Genomic DNA, 22,892 nt, shown 5'->3' with positions numbered 1-22,892 from the left:
AAAACAGTGAGTCATCAAAGTTATAATGAGTCCTTCACAGCTGTTTCAGTTCGATATGATCAGTAGGGTCCTCCTAAACAGGAAGGCTGAAGGCTTGAAACCACACAGGGAGCCATATTAATTACTCTGACAGCGTCCTGCTCCTGGCTGAGTGAACCATCATTAGGATGGACAGCAGTGCTGCAGAAAGGTAACACTCACATATTCTGCTCATATATTCTAACGGCGACTTGAGTGAAACTGCTGGAACAGACTTTAGAGGATTATGCAGTTTATTGGTGGCACTGTAAGGATAAAGCGGGCAAGAACAAAGACAAAACAGATCCATTATTAGTGTGTTTATTATGTTAGAATCATTTTGGTTCAACCGACAGTTCCAACACTGATTACTGATTTTCACTATAGTGCACTTTAAATATTTGTATTAGCTTCAGTTGATAAGTTACTAGATACTGAGAGGTGATAGATGACAGCACACTTCCTGCAATTATCATATAAAAACCCAAACAAGACACGAAGCAAGAAATAAATACAGACATTGTTCAGAACATTCACATTTACAGTATTCTTCTTGGAATAGTTGCACACAAAATATGAAGTATCAAAAACTTTAACTTCATTTTTTTTCTTTTTTTTACAGTAAATCAAGTAAATAGGTCTAATCAAGACTAAGAGATGACTGGAGGGGCCTTAAAGCTTTGCAGGAAAGCTCTGTGGCTGACACAGCTCAGCTACCAACTCATGAGACAATGCCTGACTGCACAAACCTCCAAAACAGATAAAATAAACCGACATTTCTCTGCTCAGCAAAAAGACAGGAGACTGAAGAGAAGCACTTTCACAAAGACTTTCAGAAACACACCCCAGGACAAAAAGAGATACGACGAACTGCAAACGATCAAATGCAGCTGGTGCAGGCAGACTTCATGTTACCGCTAACTACAGCAAATTATATTATTTTCAGAATCTTTATTATATTAGATTTATGTCATTCATGGACAAAACAAACAAAACAAAGAGGCATCCAGTCAGGCACAACAAATACCCTGAAGTGAAATAATACACCAATCACACATGGGCTGGAATCATTAGTCATGATTAAAGTGAAAACTGACCCACTGCATCTCCATCAGGGGGCACATTCCATGTGACCAGGCCTCATATTAGATAGCAGATGTTTGTAACTACTAAAGACTGTTCTTGAATCTGTAATTGGGACGTATCTACCAAACAAAATTACACAACCATCAAATTTAGCAACTTATAAATGTCCATGTCATTGTTTTCTTTAACTTCCAGGTGGGAGCTGTTTGTGAGCACATGGTCGAGCTACACTTCACATTGCGCTGTAAGTTCTTGTATTTGTGGTCTGAAAAACATACTCGAGATCTGATCCTCGTGGTCACTGAAGAGATGGAAATTGCTGTGGTTGCGGACAATTTGCAGAAAAGCTTCATAAGCGGCAGGTTTGTTCAATGAAAATGTGAGGGCATGCATTACGGCATATCTACTGTATGCACAGTGTAACTGCAGCATGCTTGACAGTGAGCGCTTTAGTATTTATGTCCATCAGCATGATATGAGGTGCATTCAACAAGTGGTAGTTTGTTTTTGACCACATAAGGACTGTGCATTTACAGATAATTAGCATTTGGCTAACATATGAGCTTTAAATTGACGTATACAGCGGCTCTACTTCTGTATGTACGGAACCACAACGTGAATGCTCTAAACTGAAAATGAAGACATTCTGAGCTCCACTGTGGGAGTGTCCATCTCTGTGGCTGGTTGATGCGTTCAGGGTCTGCTCTGGTCATCAGTTTATCTCTTGGGTCTGTCAATGTCATCGATGGCCGCCAGAAGTTTCTGACGAGCCTTCTTGTTTATATGCGAGCCCAGACAAACGTTCACCAAGTTGGCGAGCTGCTTCATGGAGTACTCCTGCACAAAACCACAACGAGCCAGTCAGCAAAAACAGACCACATGCAGACGGAAAACTTTCATTTCAGTGTTGCACAGAACCAGCCCGCTTCTCCGTCTCACCCTGTGATTCTTGATGAACTGCTCCATGTCATTCTCCGTCAGGTAATAGGCTTTGATGTAGGTCTCGACAAACTCTTTGTCAGGGATGGGTCGCAGGTCGGTCAGCTTCTCCAGCTTCATGAGGAACTGCTGGAAGTCCAGCTGCATCAGGGCCCGGCCCTCGTTGCTGCATTTCTTCACGTTAGCGTAGCTGCAGTCGTGGAAAAAGCAGCAGAGAGGAGGTTAGCGTAGCTCAAATACACAGAGGCAATGACTGTAATCCTGACTGCATAAACCAACTCTGCAAGATGTGTTTCAGATTGTCGTATTTACATTCTTTTATCAATATTTGAGTCAACACTCCAGCAGCAGAGTAATCAATGAAATGTTTGGTAAATTACCAGATGATGGAAGACACTCGGAATCCATCAGAGTTTTTAAAAACAAGCGTAAAAACTTTTTATTGATGGAAATGAAGAGAGGAGAAGTGTGTGTATGTGCTTCATATTTCAGCACAAGTCCTTTTATTATGTGTAATAGCTACAATAATTAACTGTGCATGTCACACATTTCATTTAAGGCTGTAATATAGCATAGACAGAACAGTCTACATGAGCTTTTTGTGTTTCTACATGTATTTTATGTTTGTGTTACATGTTATTTAATGTCACTGCATGTTTTTTTTTCCATTTTGTCTTGTTTTGTGAATATTTAGAGGTACTTTATGTGCATGTTTATGACAAACTCTATTCAAAATCACATAAAGGTTGGAAAGAAGGACGCAATGCGTGTGTGTCTGCATGTGTCCTACATCAAGTCGTACCGGTCCACTCGGCCGTCTGTGCCGTGTCAGTAAACGTGTGTGTGGGCCAGAGTACACATGTATTTCAGTGCGTGCTTCTGTTTGTGTTTCATGTGTTTGGCAGCGGGGACTGCTGTCCACTGGCAGGTCAGTGTGTGTGACATCTACAGTACATTAACACACCACACAGACAGGTCTGCTCTCCGTAAACTCTCCGTCTCACACTTCTGTTTCCATTTTGTGCCTCGCCCTCTCTCTCTTTCATCACCTCTCTCTCTCTTCTGCTCGTCAGGCCTGCCAGAGTTCGGTGCTGAGTGTTTGAGCTTCGGCTCAGAATGCTAACAGAGCCATTTCTGCAGCTCTCTAAGGGGAGGCGAGCGCTGGACAGAGAAATTGAAAACCAGCCTGAGCGAATTGGAGTACAAACAAACAAATATGACCACTCCGTCTTGGTGCGCCAGAGGGGTGGGAGATATGTGTGTGTTTATGTGTGCGGCGAGAGAACTAAGCAGACGGCAGAAGTCTGCAGCAGCAGCTTAAATTTGCAGAGCGCCACAGTCGTAATGGGCCATTTGCTCATTGGACAGAGTTCAAAACTTCTCTTACGCAACGGGAAGAAAAAGTGCTCAGCAAATGTGTTGGGAGGTAAACATGTTCCCTTTTCTCAGTGGGCGAGGGCAAGTCTCCCACCTGTGCTCCATGCCCAGTGCTCCCTTTCCTTCTTAAAACACTTGGCAAGTACTTCACCACTTAGCAAGCATTTGTTTTTCACCTAAACCATTTTCTGTGGCCGCCATTCCACCCCTGCTTGCACTCTCACTGTAACCTGCACAAATTAGCAGCCGAGGATGACTTCCCTTCAACGTGAGGCAATTTCTTGTTCTCAATCAAGCGCGTGTAACCTTATGATAATTATCAGCTGCTATCATCCAGCCGCTCAAAGTGTTGTTGTGCATCCAGTCTGTCTGATCAGAGGGTTTTTTTTTTAAACCACTTTCAATCTAAAAACCTATTTCGCACTTTCACTCAACAGCGAGTGAAGAGACAGAAGAGATGCAGGTGCTGAGGGGAAAAAAGGAAAAAAACACTGACGTTCTGTCACCTATCAAAACCCATATCTCTCACTTACAAGGGAGAAAGTGGTGAAATGCATTACAAGGGACGTGTCAAGAGCGTTTTACAGTCTGTGTGAGTGGACTGTGTCATGCGATTCCCTGATGGGCCTCTGGTGAAGCTGGAGAGATGACACGGAGGGGCTGCCAGCATGAGGAGGGGAGGAGATGGCAGGCAGTTTTCTTGGGGGATTACTCCAAAGCAACTTGGCAGCAGAGTCTCCAGGTTTCTTATGTACTGCAGGTAATTTGGCTTGTTCTTCACAGTGCTTGACAATATGCTTTGGAAAGAAGTTTTTCTTTTTTGGATTTATGATGTGCAGATGTTCAAATTAAGGGATAAACACTTGGAGAAAAGGGACCCAAAGAGGTGAACAAATTCCACTTCTCCTCAATCAGTATCTCTGTGAGCTTTCCCCGAAAAGATGCAAGCGGTGAGAGAGACATCAGCTATGTGCACATGACACAGGCTTGAGAACAGCATTTAGGACTGTAACCCGAGCATTCAAGCACAAAAACGCTATTGCACAGGTCTGCACTGGATTAAGCGTGGTTACGTTACTCTGTTGAATAATTCATAATGCTAACATGTGGATTCATTTGCAGCAGCCTTTACATTTTGTGCACACTTTCTTGCACCTTGCAGCGCAGTACATCCAGTATCAACTTGAATAGCATTGAATTGCTTCCTGAATAGCTGCTGAGATATCCTAAATAAATATTTAATACACAAAACCTTACTGCTGACTGGCTTTTATTATACTGACTATCAATAATTGAACAAGTTGTATTCAATGGTTTTAAAATGCTGACTTTTTACACCAAGTTCTACAGCATTTTTATGAATAAATGTATTTAATCAGGGAGGAACTGCTGTCCAACAGGCATCATTTCAGCAAAATACCACAATTAAAATGTATCTGAACACGGCTAAAGTGCATTCATAGCAAAACAAATGTGACCTTCAGAGCTTTGACTTCTTAAATTCATGGCAACAGTCCTACACACACTTGAATATGCACATGTTTTTGCAGATATATAGTGATGGATGCGTGGGACAGCCTGGTGTGAGAAAATCAACCACTGTGCTTTTACTCACTGAGTGCTCTTAGGCGGAAGAAATAAGAATCCACAAAGTGTACAGTGAAGTCCGTCACGCTCAGGTAAAGCTACAAGAACTGCAATCAGACTCCTCTCAGCTCCCCCTGCCTCTAAATCCTACTAAAATGTAAAAATCTTTTCACCAAATGCTCAATTGTTGAAATAGACAATCTTGTGTGTGTGTGTGTGTGTGTGTGTGTGTATATATATATATATGTGTGTGTGTGTACAGTTTCACACTGACCAAATAAAAAAAAAAGTTTCGACAGAACTGTAAACGTCCCCTTGATGCTGAAGAGGTGTTTTATGACTCTCTTACCCTTCAACAAGGGTCCTGTTGGCCAGGCGGATGCAGTGCTCCCACAGGACGTTGGACACAGGCAGCGGGATGCGCACATGTCTGGAAACATCTCCCAGCCGCTTATTAAATTGCTCGAACTCCTGGGAGGGTGGAGGAGAAAGCACAGGAGTACATTCTAGAGTTGTCTGGAGTATAATAAAAAGTAGCAGAAAAAATGATGTTCAAGAGAAGGATTTCTTTCATTGGAAAACAGGGTAAAATATCTGTTATAGTTGTATTATAAAGACACATCCATATTACTATTTTAAAAATATATTATTATTATATTATTTCAAACGAAAAAAAAAACAACAAAAAAACCCATCTTATTAGCTTAAACAGGAAACAAGCCACTATGGGACCAGTACAACTCTGGTTTCACAACTGGAAGCAAACAGAACAAACGTCTTCATGAAAAACAGCATAAATATATTCCCCTTGACTCGCTCTCAGCTATTCTGTGTTCTTGGATGACGCCCAGCGTCAGCTCCCCCAGTCTGAACACGGACAAACGCAAAAGAGCGAGAAAAATACCTCATGCTGTGCATTGCACAACTCAATTATTTACAGTCTGCAAAGAATAAACGGCATCAGGGCTTTGAATCAATCCCTTTTATAGAAATACTTCGTTCACGTAATATAAGGTGCATATTGTGGTAAAATGGTAACAGTGGTGAAATCAATGCTAAACTACTTTTTCCTCCAGAGCTGAGCAGCTCACGCGTGGTTGCAGCGGCACGTCATCTCGAGAATTGGAGTCAATTTTTTCTGTGAAAACGATCTGTTGATGTTGCCTTTCACTACAGTTCCAATATCTGCATCTGTACTCAATGGAGAAAGACAGGACTGGCAGTCTGTGTGGACACCACGCGCGTGCTATCCATAGCAGTACAGCCAGGTAGCCGTCACACACCGGTAGAGGTAAGCAGTGTGTCCTGGACCTTACAGCCAGCCCTCACATCTGCCTTTGCACTATATCGTTTAATACATACCCAAGATGACCTCTGACACCTGCCGTAACACCTCCTCAGCTGGCACCTCACCATTTCTGGCTCATTTCCATGCCAAAGCACATATAAGGACGCCAGTCATAAGGGAAGTTGCTACAACTGGACTCCAAATGTTTGAACCCAAGGAATAAAGAGGAAATGTCACAGAGGAAGATGTTGGACATGAAGGATGTACTGTGCAGGCCCACAGCTACATGTGCCATGCTTGTCTGTTACTTGTTTGCAGCCATAAAAACACTGCGCAGGAAGGAGTTTCAGCTCTGTCAAACAGTTGTTGTGCACTCAGTGCACTCTGTTCAATGATGGATGAAACTATACAATTACAATATTTCTTTGCTGTTTATAGGTAACAAATTGCCGTACATAAGGACTGTACATAAATATGATGGGTGTGTCTCCTGAGATGTGGTTCTCTTGTGTGTGTATGTCTGACGGCTTTAATTCAAAACTGCATCTTATTAAAAAACGAAGCTGAATTTTAAGGCACACATACAACTGCCATTAATTTTGCACCCGAGAGTGAAATGTTACTCATTCACAAACAGTGACAAAATAGTTTCTGACTTAAGCATTTTGTCAATGAAGTCATTCTGAGGCTGCTGCATTTCCTCGCCACTTTATATGCAAATCAATGCCATTGTTGAATGCTAGTGTGATCAACCTGAATTCATGAATAAAATATTCTCCAGTGTGGTGCAGTGCAACAAAATGTAGCACACTCTTTCCAATCAGTGCACATAACACAGCCCATATGCATTATGAGTGTCTGACATGTTGGCAGAGAAGGCTATTAGTGCCTGATGGGGGAAACTACATGCTAGTCGTAATATGCATCATGTCAGTCCATCAGCCGGACCATTCTGACACAGTTCGGCATTTGAGCCAGGAATTTTCCCCTTAGGCAACTTTGCTCATAAGATAAATTAGGTAGACTTTTCCGCAGAGCTGCCAGAGCCTGACGAAGATCTACGAGTCATTTGGGAACTGAAAAGGTGAGAGTGAGTTCTTTTTTCAAAAGCAGATAACTTGTAACTATGACTGGAGGTATGTACATTTATCTATTTCAACAACATCTTTGATTTAAGGTGCAATTAAACTGACGGCTTTCTAAGACACGCTGATGCATGCATGGGGATCTGTCTTGCTTCGGTGCTGGTCTGTTCAGGATTTCACACCACAGCGAGCCCTTCAGACCTCTCCGTCTCCGTCTAGTGCCATGTGTCCTTCCACCCCATGCAAAATTTATGACGGGATAAGTGGCCAGCATGCATAAAGACACACATTTAGTGAAAAGCTTCCAATTCCAAAAATACGTCTGCGACCGGTGAGCTCAAGTGTCTTTAACAACGCTGAAACTTCAGAGCAGATCTGCATTCAACTCTCAACAGCTCACCCATGTGCTAAATTATTCACCCCATCCCAAATAATTGATATTTAAGATCCCCGAATGAATTTAAACTCGAGGGGCGCAACAAGGAAGTGGAGAGTTCCTGACTTTACGTGGAATAAAGGGGAATACTTTATGTAAATAGCACAGATGTTAAAAGGATAAGCCAGATTGTATTTCACGAGTACAACAAAAACACTAAGTGAGGAAAATCCCCGCTAGATAAAAGCAAATCGAACACAGCTGCTTTTTTCACTGAGGATATTTCATGAGAAGCTGCAGTGGACTGTTAGTATTTGTTAGGGGAGAAACAATGAAGACAATTTTGAACTTTTCCCAAATGTGAAATGCACTAGAAAAAAAAAGAAAGCTTCTAAAAGGAATATGCAACATTACCTTTAGCAGGACGTCCACATATACATTATGCTGTGACATTATCTCCCTAATGTCCCATTTAACTCCGGCCATCAGGAGCAACATTTGCTCGTAGTCGATGGCTTTGGCTGCAACAATCCAGTATATCGGCTTCCGGAGCTCACTGGCTGTAGACACCGTCTGAGAGAAAGAAAGGAGAATACGTGTATGTGTGCTCTGCATTCAACATGTTTTTAAACATCATCAATCTGTAAGCAGCGACAGGCAGACGAGAAGTCAAGGTCTGCTCTGACATGAACGCGCCGTGCATGCACCGTAACGTCATCTATTGCACAATATTTCCAAGAGTGAAATTATAGGACATGACAGTCATTTGATGTTTGGGGAAAACAGACCTGTCTGTGTCACTGAGCATTTCAGATGTCGAGTGGACGCACACACGAAAAAGACAGACAATTTTCTCCTTTGTTGATGAAGAACAGGACCGAATGCTGGTTTGTTGTTACATAGTCACTGAGGAGAAATAGACTTCTACAGAAGACCAAAAGGCAGAACGATGGTCACCAGTTAAAGCACTGATGGATTTTTTTAGAGCACATTAAATGAAAGTTAGTGCGCACATGTTGCTGTATGATCTGATTACTGCACAATGAGCTGAAAGCCTGTTAGAATCATGGCGGTCAGATGTCTGGCCTGGAGCTGGCTGCAACCACACGGTTATCAGTTCCTGTAACTGCATAGACTTTAGAGAGAAGGTGCATGTATACCTGGGAATAAAACTGTTGCAGGAAGGGCTTCTTGGCTGCAGGCATCATTGTGTCCAGGTGGGACTGGAGGGATTCAAACTGTTCGGCCAGAAACACACTGAGAAAAAAACAGAAACAGCCATTTAATGCAGTGTGGTGGTGGCGTGTGGTCCGGTGCCGCACATTAAAAAAAAAAAAAAAAAAGACGGAATAACATTTTGCATTTTTCATTATTCTGATATTGTGTGCATATATGTTGTCTGACACGACAGAAATAAGGTTGAGAGAAAAGAGAAAACAAGACAAAGTCTTTTATTCCTCTAGATGTTACCTATGTTGATTTCATAAAGTTAATGGATAAGAAATGCTCAATCTGCACAACCTGGAGACATTTCTGTCAGTTGTTACCCTCAGGACATTTTCTATGACTGGCAAATGTTGCATTAGTCCTAACAGCGCACCATTAAAAGCAGCTACACTTTCCTCCTCTGTTGCAGCAATCTAATTTCTCCCCCGTGATCTTTACAGTTTAATGTAATCAATGTTGTCGCAACATAAATTATCCCTCCGCTCTGAGATCATCTTCAAGTCTCACCTTTCAAAGCAAAGGATCATTTATGTCCAACAATCAGGCAGCAGTTTTTTTTTTTTTTTTTTTTTTACAATAAATGGATTTCAACTATCCTTGAAAAAAATTGAGACCAAGCGTAAAAATCAATGCAGACAGAGCTAATACCCCGATTCTGCTGTGAATCCAGCTCTGACTAAATAAAGACCTTTTGACTCAGGCTGATCAATGGCTCTGAAGTGTTCCTCTGCATTAAATCAAAACTGAGGGAGCCGTTTTTGAGTGGACCGAAAGTTCACGGTTTAACAAGCGTGACTGCTGCAGTAGAGCACGGCCAGCACACTTTTCTTTACAGATCCAGGTCGACGACAGCACCACTGATTGGACAGTGCAGGAGAAAACAACTTAACAAGACCAAGACCGCTCAGCAACCAGACCCTCCCCTAGTCACTCAATATATTTGCTAATATAAGCCAATATATCTGTCCCCCCTTTTTAATCAGTCTTGTGTTGATATGTATTAAAAATGTTACATCTTAATTAAAACTTTACTTTCCGTATTTTTTCAAATTTTCTAAAAATGCATGTTTATTTTGAGTATTAAATAATAGTGAATATGACTATATGATTGAAAGAATATAAGTAACAGCTGCAGCTGAACACTTTCTGAGCCATTCTTATCACGAGAAAACCCGTCGAAATAACTCTCATCAGTGACTTCTTTTAGCAGAAAAAACTCATCTTAGAAGCAAGCCTGAATTTTTTCTTAAACAGTTTTCCCCCATCAAACAGGGATGCTTTCTATGGAGGATGGGCAAAAACAGAAAATCACGAGCCTTAGGTACGGTGTATGCAATTTCTAATCCCTGCATGGCTGATCTATCTAATAATTGAGATATTCAACTTCAAGAGCCGGCTAAACTCCATACACTCCATAAACAGACCATCTGTAAGGATGCTGCACAGCGGTAGACACGGGTGACCCCGGCAGAAATCTTCACATTAAAAAGCAAGAATGAATATTAATAAGAGCTGTCTAGTTAACACTAAATCTGAAAGCACTGCTGTAAAGGCAGCCAGCACCTACAGGAGCCCAGTGGACTTTTGTTCTTTTCGTGGAGCAGAGATAATCACATTAAGGTTAGCTGGAACAGCTTGTGTTTACCTTGGCAGCACGGTGCATTGTGGAGGGAAAAAAAAGCACATCCTGCAGTTCACACTTATCTGATCACGCTTGTATAAATAAGACACCTGAACAACAGCTCGAGGGGCGAACAACAGCGAGAGGGGCACCGTACAGAGCTCTTATCTTTGACGATGTTTAAAATGGCATATGCTGAAGATGTCAGAGGTTCCCACAATACACACTGAGGTTAGCTGCCTTTTCTGATAACGCCTTTTCAGACAGAAGCTCTTTCCATGCAGCCCTGCCCAGACTTAAGTTTGTTTCCTTTCACACCGATGAATCTTTTCACATTCAAACTTTACCCGAGAAATGTCTTCACCTCCGCACTTCCGCTCCTTTACTTTCATTATTCTTCGGAGCTTGTTGCCTGCCTTGGATACATAAGGAACTTTGTGTGAGAGAGTGTAAGCCTATTCAGTATTTTTGCAGCGGTATCTGGGCCCTTGCTTACAGACTTTGACTAAAAAGCACCTGTACACTGCAGGCTTCTAAGAGTCCAACAGCTGTCACGATAGTTGGACGTAATTATGTATGTAGGCAATGAATGAAGACAGAGTAGGAGAAAAACTACAAGAAGTTCTATTTCAGGGTAAAATAAGTCTCTCTTTTTCAATCTAACGAGCTTTATTGATGTGAATGTTGAAAACACACAAACACACTGCAGGTAGCGCAAATCTTGGATGGCCAGGCTGTCTAACACTGTCTAATGAAATTATGAGTACCTCGAGGCGAGGCAGTGATCCCTAACTTGATCACAGAAAAAGCTTTGATGAACGTAACAGCCAAGTTACATCACGGTGCCAGGACACACAAGTGACGCCATGAAACAAGCCCTGTCGTCACAATCTTCCCTCAGACCAGAGGAATAAACACCAATACTGCCGAGTGTAGTCTTACTGCATTTGTTACTTTATAAGTACTTAAATTACTGCACAGCTTATGTGTACGTAATGAGTAACTTTTCAAATAGAACCACGGCAGAGTAACTATTTGTGCTTTAACTGGAGTGTAGAGGGTACTTACAGAGACTCAGTGGCCACCACCCTCTGTGCTAGCCCGTAGAGAGTCCCACTGTTAGTGAGGACCACCAGTTGGCTGAGATGGGGGCTGGGGACCTTCTCCTTCCTGTCCTCTGCTGGACCATGGACTCCTGCATTCTCCCCCACTGCCTCCTGGAAGACACATCGGCGGATGGGCAAGTTAGCAAGCAGATTCAGAAATATGCATTCTGTACCTTCTCGCCTTTTCAGTTTTCATGGACACTTTGTAGTGAATGACGTGCAAAATGGTTCACCTTCGATACATAATTACGTGGGCTGCTTGGACCTTGTTACACTTGCTTGCAAGTCTATTATTATTATAATTAGAAGCAGCCCAGAGACCAGGGAATAGACGTGGTAACAGATAAAATACTGGGAAATGATTGTTATATGATAAATCTGTGTTAATCGTGAAGCTCTGTTCTGGTTTATGAGAAAGTGCTGCAGTGGAGGAACCGTGTCCTACTGTTACTTTAAGAGTCAACCAGACATAACAAATATTTCACTTGCAAAATGAAGACAAAATGTAGATGTATGCTGGTAGTGAAGCACAATCTGAAACCGTGTCAACCGTGTGGAACTCAGCTACATCCACAACACACACACATACACACTAAAATTCTGCTGACCAAACGCTCCTCAACAGCAAGCATTTATCTTCCTTTTGATATATTCCACTACACCTCTCCATCCAGCAACCCTTTTATCCCTTCATTTGAAAAACAATTGAAAAAGAAAGAGAAAGATTTCAACCTAAACCCCCTCCCATCAATCACAATGATCTATATCTACATACAAGGCCATTGAGATTCCACACAGGAGGGCACATCATATTATTTTTTGTAAGGCATGTCGAGGCAGCATAATGTATCACATTGGCATGTAGAGCTCTGCCGCTGCATAGCCCCCTGAAACAGCCTCTAGCAGATCAATAACAATCACACAGGTAATGAACAAATGGGAGCTATTAATGCTGTACCACATCATCCACTTAGATGCTGCACTCCTGTGCAATCTGGGTCTACTATTGTGTATGAGCACCATTATTCCACACGGCTAGTGGACAGCATGTATTACTGAGAGTGCACCAAGTACGGGCGAGCTATTTCAGAATAAGGAAGTGTGTCAATCAGAGCAAATGGTTGCATCACTTTTAATTCATCTGAAAGATCAAAACCTGTGTTGTAATGGGCTGTCGTGTCAACAGCTTATCATGACTGAAAACCAGAGGAGGCAAAGCATCTGTGCTGAAGATGAACCAGAGCTGCAAAAGAGCCAACGATGTGCACAGCTGTGAGAAGATGTCATCTTAGATTCCTCTAGCAACAATCTATTCACTAAAATAAGACATATAAACAGCCAGCTTACAGAACAAAAATGCACAGTATGCAGCTCTGCTGGTAATTTATGGTTCAGACCTGCTTGACTGATGCTGCCTCCTCCTGCGTGAAACCTTTCCACAACCCCCAAGTTATCTCTCTGCATTCAATCAAAGCTTCAGTGTTGCAGGAACCATTATCACATTTAGAAGATTAACGCTTGAATTATATTACTTTCACTGTACAGGGGAGGCAATCTGATGGCTTCCCTTTGCGGGGTGCAATATATCTCTTCCAAGAGCAGCTCTGTGCATCTAAAAGTCAGAAACTAATAAACTACGATGTTTTACGGAATGAAACACTCCTCAGCACAGATGGTTAAAATTAAATATTATGAGCCTTAAATAAGTGAATTATGCATAAGTTACACGAACGATTACATGACTACTACGTTTATTTGTTGTGTTTTTAAACCCTTTCTCAATTGCTCCTCAGGCTGAATCACCAGCAGCAAACTTCCAAACCTGAACTGAAAGCACAGGACAAAAACTAGAAACCGATCTTTTGTGTGCTGCAGACCGTCCTGTGACGAGAAGCTGCAGAGCATTCACAGCAGCGCCTCTCAGAGGATCCACACTTCGGCCTGCATGCAGCCGAACATCCTCAGTGCACTTATTCTGAACTCAGGGGAGAACGACTGAAGCTCCCAACCAAAAGCGCACTTATTTACTTTATCATTGAACATGTTTATCTTAGCGCTTCTTAAGATTTACACATGCTGCTTATGTTTATGAGTGTGCATCGTGAATGTTTAGGGGTTCATACTGGTAAATGTGCGGTGGCATAGTGTCACTGATGATGACAATAATAGTCTGAGCCTGAAAAACTAAGACTGAAATGTTGCTAAAATAAATAAAAACCTTAAAAAAGATTTATGGTAAGTTCACTATTTCCTGTTTTTCACAATATCAGTAAAGTTAACGTAATCTCCTCCAGTCCATCAGTCTATATCTAATAAATGTGTCAACTTTAATGAACAAAAAGTGCTGCGTGATTTAACACAACTGAAGCTGAGACAAAGTCGGCTCACTGATCACTGTGAAGGGTTAAAGCCACTAAAAAAAGGACAGTCATCAACATTTTAAACACATCAACATTATAAACATGCAGCAGTTGTGGACTTAATCCAGAAAGGCCATTAGTACCCACATTCAACTGCGACAAATGATTTAAGATTTGGAACACGATAAAAACTGTTGCGCAGCAGCGGCTGGTGGCCATTTGTACGGCCGACGTGCCAGACTGACAGAAACAGTTCCACAAACACACTCATACACAAATACACGTTATGCTGTACAAAACTGCAGTTAAAAGGAAAATGATTCATGCTGCTCTCTCTGTGGTTCTAAAACAGTTGGGTAACACAACATTTAACATGTGAGGAGAGTGGCGCTGCAAACATGCACCTGCACGCGCACTGCAAATGTAGCTCTTTTCACTTTCTGCTGGTTTGAATTCAAAATTCATGTCTTTGACCAGTTTCTCCTCTTAGATCTGCTTCTGCTGGGGAGCGCCGTGTTTTCAGGCAGCACAAAAGATGTAACCAGAGGATTTTCAGAGTGAGAAATCCCTCTTCACATGCAAGCCGGCCTCCAAACTCAACCCGGGGAACAGTTTTAATGTAAGACTTCTTTGTACGTGGTGGTTTTAGGCATTCTGTATTTGAACACAGGTTATAAGTTAGGTTAAACACATCTTCACATCTAACAAACAGTTAAAGTGAGTGGCCACCACAGCTGCTGAGCACTCATTTGCATTTCTTGTCAATCTTTTCAACATCACAGCGTGTAACCTTTAATTCTGCTGTGTCATTCTGACTTCTGTCGTCGCTGCATGATGTCACGCCGGTAGCTGTACGTTCTCGTTTGAGTTAATCAAATCAATTACATTTCGGCTGCATCTGACATTACAGCAAAGTCTGGTTTGGTCTATTTTTAATCACGCCACATGAGGCTTGACCTTTCATTGGCTGTGCCACTGCGGCATAAACACTTTATGCAAAAAAAAGGAAAAGAGGGCTTCAGAAAAGCTGTCGGGAGAAAAGTTGTTTCTTTTCCAACTGCGTACAACTCTGCGGGGATTCTTCAGGTAAAAGCTATGGCTGCCAGAAAACAAAAGGTGTAAAAAAGAAACAACAACATCCATGGCATTTAGGATTTTATGCATCTACTTTTCCACTTCCGAGGTGTGAATGTGAGTGCAAAAACTATTTTAGACACGCTCCAAGCTTCGGCAGTTTGTAGCAACCTGAACAGGGCTTTAACTTTTTACCTGTTAGTGGTGACATGCACACTGAGTGTGAAACAGCATCAGCCCTGAGTGCCTACTTCATGTTTATTAGTTTATTAGATGCTTGATCTACTATCATTATATGCTCAAAATGGCAAACATGGGGGCTGCACGGTGGCTCGGTGGTTAGCAGCGTCGCCTCACAGCTAGAAGATCCCCGGTTCGATCCTGCCTGGGGTCTTTCTGTGTGGAGTTTGCATGTTCTCCCTGTGCAGCGTGGGTTCTCACCGGGTTCTCCGGCTTCCTCCCACAGTCCAAAAACATGCTTAGGTTAATTGATAACTCTAAATTGTCCATAGGTGTGAATGAGTGTGTGGTTGTTTGTCTGTCTATATGTGTAGCCCTGTGGTAGGCTGGCGACCTGCCCAGGGTGTCCCCTGCCTTCGCCCGAGAGATGGCTGGGATAGGCTCCATGTTTATTAGTTTATTAGATGCTTGATCTACTATCATTATATGCTCAAAATGGCAAACATAGGGGCTGCACGGTGGCTCGGTGGTTAGCAGCGTCGCCTCACAGCTAGAAGATCCCCGGTTCGATCCTGCCTGGGGTCTTTCTGTGTGGAGTTTGCATGTTCTCCCTGTGCAGCGTGGGTTCTCACCGGGTTCTCCGGCTTCCTCCCACAGTCCAAAAACATGCTTAGGTTAATTGATAACTCTAAATTGTCCATAGGTGTGAATGAGTGTGTGGTTGTTTGTCTGTCTATATGTGTAGCCCTGTGGTAGGCTGGCGACCTGCCCAGGGTGTCCCCTGCCTTCGCCCGAGAGATGGCTGGGATAGGCTCCAGCCCCCCCCGTGACCCTGCAAAGGATTCAGCGGTGTATAGATAATGGATGGATGGCAAACATGATTTGATGGCATTAACATAATTTCCTGTTGTTGTTGCCCTTTGGTGCCTCTGAATATTTAAAAGATTTGTCAAGATAAACATGCAAATCACATCTGATACTTAGTAAGACAACTAGTATGTTAATAGAGTGGATACTAATACTCTCATATAATTCGAATGCTTCTGCCTGTTTTAATCTGCACAGAAATGCAAAAGAGGCTGAGATGAGGAGGCTTATTTCTCCCCATTAATGAATTCCTACCAATGAGAGACTAAACTTCTTGGCTCAATTGTTTTCTTAATCCTGTGACAATTGTGACTCGCAGTAATCTTTGCGGGTGTCCGCAGACGTGCACTGAAATGCAGCTGCTGGAAACCTTGGATGTATCAGAAAACGGGGGAGAATTCATGATTCAAACTTCTAAAAATAGCTTCACCTACAAAAAAAACAGCTTTTGAGTCATCATTATAGGCCTGCTGCAATCAAATCGAGCGCAACTTCTCGGTTATCTGACATCCTCAAAGATACGACTGCACAAACAATTATGATTTCACTTTTCTGATGATGCACGATCGATATGACATATGACTTCAACGACATCAAAGTAAACTAACTCCAGCGCCTGCTGCATCGCCAAGTATGTGCAAAGGAATGCCATATTGTACAAATTAAGCATCAGTGATAGATTTCTCAAAGTCATACAAGAGCCTGAAAAACGTTCCATATAGCATGACTTATAGCGCAGAGGTCGTACATCATTTGATTTACATCCTGCAGCTGCTGAAGATATTTAGGAGCTTCAGCAGCAGTTTCTCTGCTGTCCCACTGAGATAAATAGCGAAACTGTTTTTCCACAGTGGAGTGTATTATATTTGTTATGAAGACTGATGATTATTGTTCCACAGTGATTTTCAATATTTGCTACAAGATGACAGCTGTCACAATGACTGCTGCACGATTACTGGCAAGCTGATGGCGTGCAAAATCTAAAAAGGCCTCAATGCATCTATCAAATGCATGCAAATATTCTCGTGACTCACAGAAAATATAATTCACAGGCAATATTGGAGCTGAAACTAATTCATCGATTAGTTGATGGACAAAAAAATAATCTTCAACTATTTAAAAAATCAATTAAACTTTTTATTCATTTTTGGGGCAAAAATAGTGAAAACAAATCCACACTGTCTGGTTTTACCTGCTCAAATTAAAGGATTTGCCATTTTTCTCTGTTTTATAACAGTTAATCTTTGCGTTTTGGACCTTTGGTGCACATTTGAAGACATCAGCTTAGGCTCTGGCAGGTACTGAGGGACATTTTTCCAGCATTGTTTGACATTTCGCAAACTAAACGATAATTTAGGCAGATTAATTCAAAAAGGAAATAACTGCTGCAGTCCAGGAAAATATATTGCTAACTGCCTTAAAGGCTCTCATATAATCTTTCATACACTACCTGCAATCATGCCACACTAATTACTCATTAGTTCGAGACTGACAAGTTGACATTAGCATGTGACATTAAATCCCTTAGGGAGTCGACTCATTGTTAATAGTTTCCTGCTCACAATGAGGAAAGGAGAAGAGAGGAAAAGAAATCAAAGTTTTGACAGATGCAAAATGAACATGAACCTGGTATTAGCAGTTGCGAGACGCTGCTTCGAGTTTATTATTACAACCGTATGAATGATTTCCTCCGTGAAAAAATAAGTGCATCCAAGCATGGTGAAACAGGTCTACAATGAAACGCTCTCAAATTGCATTTGTTGCATTTCCCAGAGCAGTCTCACAGTCAGAGCCAAAGGCTGAGCACACGCTCTCTTCACTCAGCAAATATTCATAAATCACACAACTTTTTTTTTTTTTTTACAAACAGTCAGAGGCTTCCTTTCTACACGCCTGACATCAATTTGGCATCTTATGAGAAGGAAAATAAGCTTGTTTTCATTTCTCAGGTGAAGACATTCACCTCAGTGTACTTATGCAAATGATGATCAACTTCTGAGTTTAACACAGACAGAGAACCCAGAGACTGAGTGACCTCTGAAAACACACAAGAAGTGAAGATAAAAAGAAATCATCATCATGCCTCAGCAGTGGTGAGCCATGGCAAACAATAAGAGAAAAATATATAGAAAGTAAGAATATTCCCATAATAGGTCGAGCTGGTCCACCAGTCACTACGACTACAGTCAGCATTTCATCTGCTATTCGGCTTATTATTATCGCTCACTGACTCATGCCTCACAAACTGTTGACTCAAGCAAAACAAAAACAAACAAAAGTCAAACCTGCCATCCCCATAAACAAGCTTTTATTTTGAAATATGATGAGTTTACTCAGATACAACAGCTACAGCTGATGAGGCTTCCGTCTTTTGTATCCAATTCCATATCATGAAAAAAAGCTTTGGTTTGGGAAAATAGTAAAAGCCTGGTTACTCTAAAGACCAACAGCCACATTAGCAAGTGAGGCCAAAAGTCAATTTCAAGCCCTGCAGGTAATAAATAAGGTTGGCATCCACCAAGGAGGATTCACCGCAGGGTACAATTTGTTCAACACTGGTACAGAGGAACAGAAAGCAATCCAGTGATAAAGGATCCAGAATCAAGTTACTGACTGAAAACAAGCCAGGAGGCCCGCTGAAACCTGCTGCACGTAAGTGGTGCTTGAAAAATGTCCATTTCCATTCAGTTACGAAATGCAGAACCCGCTCTTATAAAAAACAAAAAAATGCGGATGTAGTTTTATCCACTATCTTCTCTAAGTGCTTTATAAGAGAATATTTCAATCCGCTTTCTTCAACAAGCTCCGTTAAATGAACCTACTGTACAGACAGGCGTTTAATAAATGAATGGGAAGTATTTTCTCTTAGTTTGGGAGTAATCCATGCAATTCTGTTAACTATTTAATCAGGACAGAGGTTGTAGGAGGTCTTCACTGATATCACAATGATTAAGACTTCCCCTGCACCCAAACCTGAAGCAAACCGTCCCTAATTGACATGATTTGTTTGGCACAAAAGCTATGACAGACAATACTAACGCGTTACCTGTATTGACGTAATGCGCAATGTTTACTGTAGCAGTTTAGCCAACGCAGCCAGCCAGAAAGGCTTTAAATATAAAGAGCACTACATTATAAACATTACTTACAACTTCTCTTTGCAAAATGCTAGCAGAGGAGGAGAGACTATGACTTTTCATGTAATAAATCCACTGCATGACTGTGATGATTTCTTGTCTGCTGCACATTTATCACATTTTATCTAAGTCCTGTACTTTGCTGTGATTCATGAATATGAAGATATTTCTGGGGCATTTCTACAGATAATAAGTGAAAAAGAATACTTGAGCATGAGTAAAGTGATTATGAGAAACTATGAGGGAAGAAAAACAACATATACAAAATGTACATGTCATGTTTAGCCAGAGCTAATTTAGAGCACATCACAGCAGCATCCGCTACCTTTAGCCTGCCAGCTATGCTAGCCATTAGCCATTTGCTAGTGTGGTCAAGCAGCACCCAAACAAGCCTTGCACGTCCTGAACAAGTTGGACTTATTGTAAGTCCATATCTAAGCATTTTGTCCATCTCCCCTACCCATATCAACAGCCACTGTCCTCCATTTCACTACACTTTGAATACATGATATGAAAATTAATCAAAGCTCACCACCAGGTACTTCTGCCTATTCTATCAGAGAAAAGGAGATATCTGTGTGGGTGTCCGACTGCTCAGCACAATCTGAATTGAAGCAACAAAGCGGGAGCCAAAAAGCAGAACTGGAGGCAGAAACACTTCTGTTCTTCGTGAGTTCACCGTGTGTTAATTATCTGTCTGACGCTGGTGCTCAGACACAAGTGGCCCTTGAGTTAATGAACCATTTTAAGACCGTTTTGCTAAACGATGAGTACAATCTGGACTAAAACTTCCTGGTGACAGACAGTGTCAGTGTTTTTGTGAGGTATTTTTTTTTTAATAGAGACCTCTCTGCCCCTCGATAACACTTAATGTAATGCCCCAGGAATACGAACGAATTTCACAGCTTTGACTTACAAGATGTTAATATACATCCGTCACAGATGTTACTGAAGGGCACTTATGCTGATTTATGTTACACTTCAGTGTACCAACCAGAAGAAGAGCCCAACTCATAGTGATGCCTCTTTCTATATGAACACATTGAATCTCTCTCCTTGACAACATTATGCTGTGGGGAGATTTCAGAACTTGCTGACATTTAGTTTGACTCACACTGTTAATCTCAATAAACTCTCTTTGTCTTCATGTAAGCAACAGCAGAAGTTAAAGCATTGAGAAAAAAATGCTACAACCAAACGTTGAAGAGAAAGAAATGTGCTACTCTAAGGCAGCTGTATATCACAAGAAAGGCAAATGAATGGAAAACAGTTATTTCTTGCTTTATCACCTTGTTGGACTCGGCTTATGCTCATATATTATTTCAGCATAATAAACTTGAGACGCACTCAGCTCAGTACATTTGACAAAACTTTGGCAATGCTGTTAATACAGCTTCTTCATGCTTCTGTTCTTCTGCATGCTCGCTGTCTTCCTTTCTGTTAGATAAGGTCAAACTATTCTCTTTCAGTCTTTGTTCCCTGGTCATTTTTGGCACATGTACAATCCAGACACAGCGGTCTCTGAGTCATGCTGTAGTGCCTCTGTCCTTACCATCAGGCAGTGATCAGACTTCAGCGACGATCAATATTTAATGTGACTGGTTTAAAAACAGTAGAGCGAGTCAGAATGTGGAAGTGATGGCAGCTCCCAGTGTGTCACATAGGGAGGTAGCTGGTGTTTATAGGAAATAAAGACGTATGCACCAAAAGACAAAACAAGAAAAGAAAAAAAATGAATGGGAATGTCAATGCTTCAAGAGACATTTCACTGCAACTGCATTTATTTGAAGCCAAACCATGATTTGATGAGGAATTTCGGAGGGCAGCATCAGCCCTAAGCCTTCAGTAAGGATTTCTGAACTTGATTCTGTCAGATTTACAAGCATCCATTAATTGAGAAAGAACAGTTTGCCTGACAGTGCAAACATAAGCTTCAGTATCTTGAGGACCTTTGTACTGCATTGTGTGGAAAGGCGAGTTTCGCTTTTGTCTGCGAGGCATTAATGCCAAAATGGTTTCCCCGTGTGGACCAGCAACATTGTTAAGAATGAAGACATCAAGCATCAAAGCCAGGCAGCTTATCTACCCTTGTGTAATGATTAGAAATTAAGCCCTGGAATTCCCAATGAAAGACAGAAAACATATAAAAATGAACCTGCAGGGAGGGATTTGAAGACAGATAAGAGCAAAGCTTTCCATAAGTCTGAAAAACAGGAATATAACAGTAGCTTGATCAAAGACACGGAGCTGTGATATTTACCCAGCTGAAAAATTATTCTTAATGAGGGTTCACGAGTGCATGTTGTGTGTGCATATTTACAATAATTATGTGTTAGAACTCAGGAAAAATTAGATGTTGCTATGCTTTATGGTATTCACATTCGACACATATTTCTCCTTCCCATAATGCCTTGGGGAGTCAGTGCCAATAAAGTTCTGCATCAATCAGAATGAAGAGCGCAGGATTTCAGGTCCTCTGGGGAAAACACAACCAGCCTCCAAGTCTCATCTCCCTGTTCCCAGTTTAGATTCTGTATAGGTCATTGTTGCATTTCCATCCTAACAGAACGTCCTTGCTGTTTTCTTGACAACCACCCAAAAGCTCAGTTCCAGCACATCTCATCAAAGCTGCTGCAGGCGTGCACAGAGGAAGCAAACGATAGCCGCTGGCTCTTTCATTACACTTAAGTAGCCAGTCTGCATAGCAGATCATCAGTTTCACAGGCTGGGACGAATTCTCTGTTTTTCTAAAGCGCTGAGTCAGTCCCACCCCTGCAGAAGCATCTACTTTATCACTGGGTGTTCCCCGCATGCACGCTGGGTGATTTGTGGTGTGCAGCTCAAATCTGAGCAGCGGCCCGAGGTAGTTTTGAGGTGGGTTTGGGAGGCCCTATCTGTCAGCAGCAGCAGGCACCTCAGGAGAGGAGGGAGCACCCCTCAGTATCAAATCAGCAGGATCCATCAATTCAACTGTGTGAGGTAATACGCCTGGGGGAAGGGCAAGTAATAGTCTTCATCATAAGTGGCTGGTCTAAGAAAAGATATGCAAATACGAGCTAGAACTCAAAGGCTCTGAAAAGCTGTTTCTCCAATCAGCTTCTTACTACTGTAGGAGCAGCGTTGTCCTATAGCAACACATGATAATCTACCGAAGTTAGGACAGATTTAACATGTGAGATTGCTCTATGTGGTTATGCCTGTGCTCCTCTCACTGGGGCGGGATGCAGTTTGAAAGACAGGATGTCACACACTTCATTGCACCAATCAGGATTTGGCATTGTTTGAATCTATTGCATCCATTGTCCAGTTGTGAGGCTGACTGGCCATTCTGCACAGCCCATCAGGGCCTGTCAATCACCCAGTTGTTGGATGGGCGGGGCTAACAGAGTCACAGCAAGTGAGCCAGGTAAGGTGAGGAGTCTGACAACATCATGGAGACAACAACCACTGAAAAAACGCCCCGGAGGCGCTGAAAAGCAATGAATGAAAAGAATGAAAGCACTGGAAGCAGAGGCCTCCAAATGCACCCAATAACTGTTATTTGGTCCAGCAGCAGGGGCTGCA

At 41.9% G+C, this 22,892-nt stretch overlaps 1 protein-coding gene across 1 annotated transcript in view; it reads right to left on the bottom strand.

Moving 5' to 3' along the window:
- Window positions 1–310: 310 nt before the first annotated feature.
- vps50 (VPS50 EARP/GARPII complex subunit) overlaps window positions 311–22,892 on the bottom strand; it is a 96,168-nt gene continuing 73,586 nt past the window's right edge. Inside the window, exons 23-28 of the mRNA XM_041955491.1 lie at window positions 11,673–11,821; window positions 8,917–9,013; window positions 8,171–8,329; window positions 5,357–5,478; window positions 2,044–2,233; window positions 311–1,941 (exon numbers count right to left, since the gene is read on the bottom strand). Coding sequence (XP_041811425.1) covers window positions 1,822–1,941; window positions 2,044–2,233; window positions 5,357–5,478; window positions 8,171–8,329; window positions 8,917–9,013; window positions 11,673–11,821 — 837 coding nt within the window. The 3' untranslated portion in view covers window positions 311–1,821. The remainder of the gene's footprint in view (window positions 1,942–2,043; window positions 2,234–5,356; window positions 5,479–8,170; window positions 8,330–8,916; window positions 9,014–11,672; window positions 11,822–22,892) is intronic.

The sequence above is a fragment of the Chelmon rostratus genome, chromosome 16 (assembly GCF_017976325.1).
Source record: "Chelmon rostratus isolate fCheRos1 chromosome 16, fCheRos1.pri, whole genome shotgun sequence".
NCBI classification, from domain to species: Eukaryota; Metazoa; Chordata; class Actinopteri; order Chaetodontiformes; family Chaetodontidae; genus Chelmon; species Chelmon rostratus.
The sequence above is the reverse complement of the archived record's forward strand: the minus strand, read 5'-3'. Positions and strand labels throughout refer to the sequence as shown.